Genomic DNA, 10,719 nt, shown 5'->3' with positions numbered 1-10,719 from the left:
CCTACTCTAGGATGTCCTTTGACTTGAACTTCCAACAGCAGCCTCTGATAACTGGCTTTCTGCTTTCATTTTAGTTTGTGATTTTCTACAAAGCAGCCAGAATGGTTTTTCTAAAACTAAGCTGATCTTGAGGTTTCTCTGTTCAAAATCTTCCAACTGCTTCTCTTTACATAACGCCTTTAGATATGACGATGACTCATTCTCGTTTCTCATGTCCCTTCAGCCCTGTGCTCAAATGTCCCTTCACCAGAGAGGGCGCTTCTGGTATCTTTTAAAAAATGTTAATTCCTGCAAGGCAGGTGGCACACACCTGTAATGCCAGCCACTGGGGAGTCTGAGGCAAAAGGATGGCAAGTTCCAGGACACAGCAACTTAGGGAGCCCCTGTCTCAAAAAAGAAAATAATACGGGCTGAGGGTGTAGCTCAGTGGTAAAGCACCCTAGGGTTCAACCCAGTACCAAACAAAAACAAAACAAAACACCTAATTCCTTTTGTCTCCATCCTCTATTTCCTGCCTTATATTTCTTTATCTTGCCACTTGATATTATACTATAAACTTATCTATGTTCTTTTTCCCTCCGAATGTAAACACATCATGGGAATCTTGTCTTTAATTATTGCAGTTCCAATGTAAAAACAACATCTGGAAGAGAGTAGGCACTCAAATGCTTTTATTATTCCACTAGGCATCATTCCAACACTTAATGTTATCTCTTGATTTATCCTAAAACATGGTAAATTTGCTGTATTAGTGTCATATGTCACAGACAATAAGGTAGCTGAGGCACAGAATGATTAGGTAATTTGCCCAGAGTGGTACTGCTTACAAAGGGTTTAGTTGGGGTGTAGATGCTTTTCCCGTGAGTCCTCTGGGTACTAAAGCACTTGGAGCTCTGGCAGGGAGGTGCCAGATGACGAAGGAGACAGGGCAGCGCTCCTGGGGCGAAGTGAGTTGCAGGTAGGGGGAGCCAAAGCCGGAGCGGGACTGTTCAACCTCTCGATTTCTGGAAAATCAGCTCACACTCATCACTAGCATCTGAGAGTCAGTCGGGAGTAGCGGACCGAACCCGGACCGGCGGCGGGGTGAGGACGCAGGATGTACTTCTGCTGGGGCGCTGGTTCCCAGGCGCCGGAGCGCCGGCTGGCGCGGGATGTAGGCGCCCAGCTGCTGCAGGCGGCCAGCGGGGAGCGCCACTCGCTGCTACTGCTGACCGACCACACGGTCTATTCGTGCGGGGACAACAGCCGGGGACAGCTGGGCCGGAGGGGCGTGCCAAGCGGGGAGCGGCCAGGTGAGCACCCGGGCGCAGGGCGGGCTGCCGCGGGCGGGCCTGGAGGGGATGCTGCGATCTCCAGTCGCCGGGCCACCAAGAAGCGAAAATCGCGCGCCTTCTGCCTCCAGAGCGCAGTTCGTCAGTTTCGTTTCCCCTGGCGCTTCTGGTTGGTTTCGGTTTCCAATTCCTGTTTACTGCCAAACAGCGCCCAACTGACTTGGACCAAGCTCCTCTGGACAGAGATGCGGATGGTCCCGCCGCCCCCACCCCCGACTTTCCAGACCTGGGTGGAGCTGGAGAAGTCAGGTTATTTTCGAAACGTGATGTGTGGGCTAGACACCTGTAACCAGCTCAGAAATACCAAAGGAGATCGTCTATTTTAAAATTTATATATATATATATATATAGTTATATATATAGTTGTAAATATATATAGTTGTAAATTTTAAAATAAAAGGTCTAATATATATTTTTTTAATTTTTAATTTTTTTATTTTTTGTACCAGGATTGAACCCAGGGACACAACCACTGAGCCACATCCCCAACCCATTTGTTTGTTTGTTTTTAAGACAAGGACTCACTAATAAAATAGCATTTTCACCATTACTGATTATTATGAAAGTATGGGAAAGAAATCACCTGTAACCCCAACACCCAAAGATAACATTTGTTGCCATTTTCTCCTAGTCCATTTTTGTGTGTATATATTTAATATATATATATATTTAATTTTTATAAAAATCATGTCATTATACAGTTTTGTCTATGTAGTATTTATATAGTTCTGTAAACTGTGTCTTTAACAAATAATGTCTCATAATATCCTTTTATAATGTATTTTTGGTACTGGAGATTGAACCCCGAGGCGCTTAACCACATCCTCAGCCCTTTTTATATTTTTATTTTGAGACAAGGCCTCACTAAATTGGTAAGGCTGGCTTTGAATTTGAAATCCTCATGCTTCAGTCTCCTGAGCCCCTGGGATTACAGATGTGCACCATCCTACCTGCCTTATTTTATTTTGAGACAGGGACCCTTTAAGTAACTGAGGGTCTAGCTCAGTTGCTGAGGCTGGCCTAGGACTTTTGAGCCTCCTGCCTCAACTTCCTAATTGCTGGGATTACAGATGTGCACCATCATGCCCAGTTGAAAATATGTTTTAGATAGCCACATAATAGCCCAGACTCAGAGAGTACCATAATTTAATTATTATCTTTTGTGGAAATTAGGCATTTCCCCTTAGGAACTTCTTTAAATAATATTGACTGATTTTTTTTAATTTAATTTTTTTTTTATTTTTACAGACTGCATTGTGATTCATTGTACACAAATGGTGTACACCTTTTCATTTCTATGGTTGTACACAATGTAGATTCATATCATTCATGTAATCCTACATATACATAGGGTAATACTGTCTGTCTCAGTCTACTGTCTTTCCTTCCTCCACCCACTCTGGCCCCATTTTCCTCTACACCATCCAAAGGTTCTTCATTCTTCTCTTCCCCACCACACACCCCTCATTATGTATCATCATCCACTTATCAGAGAAAACATTTGGCCTTTGGTTTTTTGGGGTTGTTTTATCTCACTTAGCATGATATTTCCAACTTCATCCATTTACCAGCAAATGCCATAATTTTATTCTTCTTTATGGCTGAGTAATATTCCATTGTGTATATGTACCACAGCTTCTTTATCCATCCGTCAATTGAAGGGCATCTAGGTTGATTCCACAATCTAGCTATTGTGAATTGAGCTGCTATGAACACTGATGTGGCTGCATCACTGTAGTATGCCCATTTTAAGTCCTTTGGGTATAAACCGAGGAGTGGGATAGCTGGGTCAAATGGTGGGTTTATTGCAAGTTTTCTGAGGAATCTCCATACTGCTTTACAGAGTGGCTGCACTAGTTTGCTACTCCACCAGCAATGTATGAGTGTGCCTTTTTTCCCACATCCAGGCCAACATTTATTATTATTTGTGTTCTTGATAATAGCCATTCTAATTGGAGTTAGATGAATCTTAGGGTAGTTTTAATTTGCATTTCTCTAATTACTAGAGATGATGAGCACTTTTTCATGTATTTTTTGATCACCTGTATATCTTCTTCTGTGAAGTGTCAGCCCAGTTCCTTAGCCTATTTGTTGATTGGGTTCTTTGTATTTTTGGTGTAAAGTTTTTATTCTTTTAAGTACATGTTTCACCATATTCCTGATCACTTGTTTAGAATAATTGCAATAGGTGTGCAGAGGATAGAACATTTTTCCACTGCCCACTCAAGTTCATTTCCTGGAGCCTGCAAATTTAACTGACCAAAGACTAATTAAAAGGAGAAAAAGAATATACTTTATTAATCTTTTACACAGAGGTAATGTATATGCATGGAAATTCACAGAAATTAAACTTGAAGACACGCCTAGATTCAAGAGCCTGTGTAACATATCGTATGTGAAATAAGTCAGGGACACAAAGAATAGTCTCACATGATCTCCCTCATATGTGGAATTTAAAAAGTTGATTCCATATAAATTGAAAATAGAATGGTGGCTATCAGAAGTTGGGAAGAGTAGCGGAGAGGGAAGATCAGTAATGGTTGATCAAACGATAGGTAGGAGTGAGAATTTTTGGTGTGCTATTGAACAGTAGGGTGCTCATTGATGATAATGTGCTCTATATTCTACTACCATCATAGAGAAGCATTTGGTTAGAGATCATAGCCCCAATAGGCCCCTGCTCTCCACAGTGCCCGCCCACCTTTTTTTTTTTTTTTTGATGCTGGGGATCGAACCCAGGGCCTTGTGCTTGCAAGGCAAGCACTCTACCGACTGAGCTATCTCCCCAGCCCAGTGCCCACACTTTTAGCTGCTACTAAATGATAAACTTAGGAACATTAAAATTTTAAAGAGTTTATTTGAGTATTTAGTAATTCATGAATTGGGCAGCACCAGACCTGAGGTGGTTAGTCTCCACCGAGGGGATTGAAGAGGGAAACTTTTATAAGGCATTTGAAGCAGCAAGGCAGAAACTTTGTTGGATTGATTAAAGTCCTTAGATGGTAGTTTCTGATTTTCCTATACTGTGATCATTCCCGAGTTGGGTTTTAGTTTGCTTACATAGGAACCCAAGGTGCTAGAGTATCTCAGCCAGATGGTGTTTCAGTTTATTATTTTCTTATGAGGTGATGTAATGCACATTAAACTTATCTCTTCCCAATTTGTAGAGTTGTCTTTAGGTTTTGATTTAAGACCAGTGGAGCCAGGCATGGTGGCATACGACCATAATCCTAGTGACTTGGGAGGCTGAGGCAGGAGATTCACAAGTTTGAGGCCGGCCTCAGCAATTTAGCAAGGCCCCATCTAAAACAAACAACAGCAAGAAAAAAACAAGACTATAGAATGAGACAGAGAACCTAAGTAATACTACTTTTTGAAGGAAACTTTTATTTCAAACTAGTTAATTAATAAACTTCTCCGGGGCTTATTTTGTATTAAAGAACGAATTAAGGCATTGGAAACTCTACATGTTGATCTCGTGAGCTGTGGTAAGGAGCACTCTCTCGCTGTCTGCCACAGAGGAAGAGTCTTTGCGTGGGGAGCTGGTTCTGAAGGGCAGCTGGGGATTGGAGAAATTAAAGAAGTAAACTTTACCCCTAAGTAAGTATTTTGATTCACTCCTTTACTTGTTCAGTAATTTTGAGTACCATGTATCAGGCACCATGCAAGAAGCCAGGACACAAGAGGATTGTGAGGAACACAGTCCCTAACCTTCGGGATTACAGTGTAGTAAGGGAAGAAGACAGGGAAAAAAAAAAAAAGTATGATGGTAAATTTAAAGTCCTGTGAAGGAAAAGGGGAGAAGAAATGGGATGTGACTCTTTGATCTTTTACCTTATCTGTTGGAATGTTACTGTGGAGACCCATGTGGACACCCAGATATAAGGATCATTTAATTTTTTTTTTTTTTTTTTGGACGGCAGAAGATGCAGAAAGAATCTTATCTGACCATCCTTTATCTGACAACAGTGGATACTCCCCAAAATAAAATTGCCATTAACTGCCTTTGTGGTTGTTTCCTGCAAATTCAGCTGCCATGGAGGTAGAATGCCATTACATTACCATCAAAGAGCCCAGAAGAATCTCCGATACTCCCACTGAAGCCCCCAAATATATAAATTTTTACTTTAGGCTATTCAGCAATGATAAGCATGCATAAATACACCTTGTCTTTTCTCCTATTAATCTATCTATTGTGTAAATTTGAAAGTAAATGGTGAGAAATATCACATTTCCTCACAAATAGCTTCCCAGAACAGGTATTATAACAAAAAGTTAGCTCTGAATGTTGTGTTTATGAATTACACACTTGGGGAATTTTTAAATGCCTGTTTTACTTTCAGGAAGTTACCTTTTGTTACCTCTGAGATCATGTGATTTGGGAGAATGAAAACTGAACTTGGATCTGCTAAAAGAAAATGTGATTCTAGAATTGGGCAGAAGTGGTTCATAATGCTTTACCTCACCACGTGGGCAGGTTATAGTTATGGCCAGAGAAAAGGAAGGATGCACAGAAACTGGAAGAGAGTAGAGACAGCTGCATCTGTTATTTAAACACGGTTTGAACAGTTAGTTCCTATGACTGAAAGTAGGAAACTTGTTACAGAAGGAGGTTATGGTGTGCTTACATATCAAGTTAGTGTACAGTTCACTATGTACGAAGAAGCCAAAACCAAAATGTGTACAGATGCAGCTTTACACCAAACTTCAAATGAAAAGGCCAAGATTTGAGGCTACTTCTATAATTTGATAATTATTTGGTCTCTCTGAGTTATATTGGGTTCAACCACATGAAATTGCTGATAGTTATTTCTTTTTGATCTACAAATGTGACAGTATTGTATGATTCAACCCAATGATTTCTTTATTTCACAGGGCTTAAATTAGGTGAGGAAGTATTGGTGATCCTTAAATTATAAAACCTATGCTCTATGTGGTTGAAGGAATTTATTTTCCTTTAGGTCAATAAGTAAAGAATAAAAATTTGTGGGCTGGGCTGTGGCTCAGTGATAGAGCGCTTGCCTAGCATGTGTGAGGCACTGGGTTGGATCCTCAGCACCACATAAAAATAAATAGATAAAAGATCACTACAACTAAAAACTATTTAAAAAATAAAAATTAAAATTTTTATATTGTGTGAAGCCTTAAAGTCCAATACAAGTAGCTTTTGCATTATATACTGTTTTGGATTCTGTCCTGTATTTTTGTAAATGTTGATGTCATGTTAAAAACAGTTTGACAGGATATGATTTCCTCACAGTGAATGTTACAGTGAAGAAATTCAATGAAGGGCAGGTAAACAGCAGGAGTTAACTATGACACTTTTAAAAAGTGGACATGATACCTTTATTTATTTATTTATTTATTTTTATGTGGTGGTGAGGATCAAACCCAGTGACTCACACATGCTAGGCAAGTGCTCTACCTCTGATCTATGACCCCAGCCCACAACTATGACACTTTAAAGGTAACCAAATGCTATCATCTAATTAGTGGTGCATATGAATGGGCTGGGGGTGTGGTTAGTGGTTAAGCGCTTCTGGGTCCAATCATTGGTACAAAAAAAAAAAAGAGAGAGACAGAATAAAATTGTTTTTCCACTACAGATGTCTAATGTATCTGTAGATCTGTAGTTTACCTGGCAACTCACCCTAAATAAGGGTTTATAATGGATTTTGTATTATTTCTGTTATAGGAAAATAAAAGCTCTAGCTGGTATAAAAATAATACAAGTTTCCTGTGGACACTACCACTCCCTAGCATTATCAAAAGGTAAAAATCACATTTTAGAACTCTGAGTGTCATTAGGAAATAGTTTTCTGATTGATAACTGTTGATGTCGAATGCATTAATGTTCATTTTAACACATTTAAAAGTTTTTAACTTTCTAGATTTCAATAGATATGTTGTTCTTGATGGTCCGGTTTCTTTGTTCTTACTATGCTCTAAATAGTGCCTCATTCATTTCTTACCATGAGCGGTAGTCCCTGCTTATATGATCTGACTGGCCAACTCCCTCAGAACTTAGTAGTGGCTTTACTTCCAGCCCTTGGCCCTTTATGTCGAATGGCTTGTCTGCACTGGTAAACCAAGACAAAGCATTTTTTTTTTTTAACCTAGATCAAAGAAGGAAAAGTCAAGATGTCAAAATTATAACCTCACATTTTGCCTACTAACCTCTCCCACACTGTCCATCCTCAATCCAAATTTTTAAAATATTTTTTAGTAGTAGATGGACACAATAACTTTATTTTATTCATTTGTTTTCATGTGGTGCTGAGGATCTAACCCAGTGCCTACTATGTGCTAGGTGGGCCACAAGCCAACCCCTCAATTCAAATTTCTGAAAGGAGAATAATGCTGGGGAGGAAAATCTTCTCCTCTACCCTCTTACGTTTAATGTCTGGGGGGTTTTGAATTAAATGAACAGAAGACAGATTAACAGAGAAAATGCACTCAATATTTGTTGATCTTTTTGTACACAGGAGTTCCCAGAAAAATAATGAAACTGAAAAGAAGTGGTTAGACTCAGGGACCCATATACCACTTTAACAAAAGAAAGGGAGTTTGGGCTTCAAGGGAAAGAAGTTATGGGGAAGTGATTAGAAAATATGGGGAAACTAATGGAAGATAAAGGTTATTTCAATAATCTTTTTTATACAGACTCATCTCCATGCCAGCACTCCATCCCCAGGGATAAGAGTTGCTCTCCTCTCCACAGAGCAGAAAGGCAGACAGCTTCACTAGGGAAATTTAGATCCTGCTCTTATGCAGATCAGGGGAGGGCAGAGAACTCTTCCTGCATCTGTTGATTCTCAGATGCAGCTCAAATAATCCTTATGACAGGACTGGGGATGAAGCTCAGGGGTAGAGTGCTTGCCTAGCATGCACAGGGCCCCAGATTCAATCTCTCTCTTGGAGCTACAGCCCCAGCATGGAGGGTAGATTTTAAATACTCTCATCAAACAGAAAAAGTAACTATGTAAAGTAATTATTAATATCAGATGATTATGGCATTCATTTCACAATATGTATATAAATTAAAATAGTTGAACACGTTAAATGTATGTGATTTTAATTTTTCAGTTACACCTCAATGAAGTTGGGGGTATTTGTAGGATTAAGGTAGTAGATTCAACTTGAATTTGGTATTCCAGTGTATGCAACTCAGAATTTCTTTTCTTTATTTTTACAGATGGCCAAGTGTTTTCATGGGGAAAGAACAGCCATGGGCAGCTGGGCCTGGGCAAGGAGTTCCCCTCCCAGGCCAGCCCACAGCGGGTGAGGTCCCTGGAGGGCATCCCACTGGCTCAGGTGGCAGCCGGAGGGGCTCACAGCTTTGCCCTGTCACTCTGTGGGACTTCATTTGGCTGGGGAAACAACAATGCTGGGCAGCTGGCCCTCAGTGGGAATAATGTCCCAGGTGAGGAAAGTGTTGCTGTTGCAAGCTGGACAAAGGGCAGGGGCAGTCTCAAAGGTTAAAACAGTGGTTCCCAAACTGTGTGACTCATCAGGTCAGCTGGGGAGCCATTTTAGTTTCCTATTGCCAATGACTTGGTGCCTTAAAACAATACAAATTTGTTATCTGGGTTTTTTGTTTGTTTGTTTGTTTGTTTTTGTTTTTGTTTTTTTCCTTTGCAGTGCTAGGGATAGAACTCAGGGCCTGTGTGTGCTAGGCAAGCTCTCTATAGCTGAGCTGCAACCCCAGCCCTCCTAATTACTGTCTTACAGTTGGAGATCAGAAGACTGACATTGGGTCTCGGTGAGCTAAAGTCAAGGCATAGGCAGGGCTGCCTTCCCTTCTGGGGACTCTGGAGTTGGATTCCATTTCTCACCTTTTCCTGCTTCTAGAGCTCCTTTGCTTTAATTGTCTCAGCCTTCTTTACTCTTCAAAGATAGTGATGGCTGATGAAGTTTTTCTTAAATCACATTACTCTGATAGTGACTCTTCTCCCTCGCTCTTCTTCCCAAGTGACCTTGGGATGCCACTGGGTCTACCTGGGTCATTCAGGCTATCTCCCTATTTTAAGGTCAATGAATGAGCCATTTTAATTCTATCTGCTTCCTTAAGTCCCCTGTGCCAAGTAGCCTGACATTCAAGGCTCTGGGACAAGAAAGCGGGAGACCAATTTTCTCGGCAAGGCCATTATTCTCTTTACCACAGGAGCCCTTTAGAAATTTTGATGCCCAGGCTAAACTCCATGGTTATGAAATCAGAATGTCTTGGGGTGAACTCCAGGCTTCAATCTTTGTTAAAGATCTCCCAGGGGATTACAATGTGCAGCAAAACTTGTAAACCACTGACTTAGTAGACTGTTAAAGTTAGGGGAAATAACCAGTCCTTGTATACAAAACTCTTGTAAATGGTAAAAACAAAACTCACCAAGAAGTCTGCTCCAGGAACTCTGTCCTCCCTGTTCAATTCTTTGCATTTGGTATATAAACACTTAGCCCCTATTATGAGCCAGTACTGTGCCAAGCGCTTACATCTCATTTTATTCTTAACATGTTGTTTCTCTTCTCATCTCAATTATTTGTAGCTACTTCCTGAACACTTGTACTATGGCAGAAATAAGTAAAATATAACAGTATATTTAGAAATGAGTCTGAAAGTTCAGCTTTCTAAGTCAATAGCTTCAGGCATTCGATAAGATTAAGTAGCTTCAGAATAAAGGACAGGTTTATTTTTTCCTAAATCGAGTTTTCACGGGATGTGGTGGCACATGCCTGTAATTCCAGTGACTCGGGAGGCCGAGGCAAGAGGATCACTATTTCAAAACCAGCCTCTGCAACTTAGTGAGACCTGTTTCAAAATAAATAAAAAGGGCTAGGGATGTGGCTCAGTAGTTAAGCACCTGTGGGTTCAGTTACCAGTAACAATGAAATCAAAACAAAATAGAATTTTATCTCTGTTTTATACTCCTGATTACGCACTTTAAAAATTATGTTAATGAATTATAAGATAATATAAAAGGTATTACTAGGAATACAAATAGAAAGACTCATGAAATTATGAGTCTATTTCTTTTTTTTTTATTTAAACAAATGGGATACATGTTGTTTCTCTGTACATGGAGTAAAGGCATACCATTTGTGTAATCATAAATTTACATAGAGTAATGTTGTTTGATTCATTCTGTTATTTTTTCCCGTCCCCCCACACGTCCCACCCCTCTTTTCCCTCTATACAGTCCTTCCTTCCTCCATTCTTACCACCCTCCTTATCCCTAACCCTAAACCTAACCCTAACCCTAATGCTAACCCCTCCCACCCCCTATTATATATCCTCATCACCTTGTCAGCGAAATCATTCGTCCTTTAGTTTTCTGAGATTGGCTTACCTCACTTAGCATGATATTCTCCAATTTCATCCATTTGCCTGCAAATG

At 40.2% G+C, this 10,719-nt stretch overlaps 1 protein-coding gene across 2 annotated transcripts in view; it reads left to right on the top strand.

The window, feature by feature from the left end:
- HERC6 (HECT and RLD domain containing E3 ubiquitin protein ligase family member 6) overlaps positions 1 to 10,719 on the top strand; it is a 139,384-nt gene that overhangs the window by 80,824 nt on the left and 47,841 nt on the right. The window contains exons 1-4 of one of the 2 annotated variants that reach the window (XM_079153232.1): positions 855 to 1,292; positions 4,772 to 4,931; positions 7,027 to 7,103; positions 8,527 to 8,754. In XM_079153232.1, the coding sequence (XP_079009358.1) occupies positions 1,097 to 1,292; positions 4,772 to 4,931; positions 7,027 to 7,103; positions 8,527 to 8,754 (661 nt within the window). In that variant the 5' untranslated portion in view covers positions 855 to 1,096. Of the gene's footprint in view, positions 1 to 854; positions 1,293 to 4,771; positions 4,932 to 7,026; positions 7,104 to 8,526; positions 8,755 to 10,719 lie in introns of those variants that run through there. The other variant, XM_079153233.1, reaches the window with a different exon arrangement.

This window comes from Sciurus vulgaris, assembly GCF_902686455.1.
Source record: "Sciurus vulgaris genome assembly, chromosome: 9".
Lineage (NCBI taxonomy): Eukaryota > Metazoa > Chordata > Mammalia > Rodentia > Sciuridae > Sciurus > Sciurus vulgaris.
This window is presented reverse-complemented; position numbering and strand designations above follow the sequence as displayed.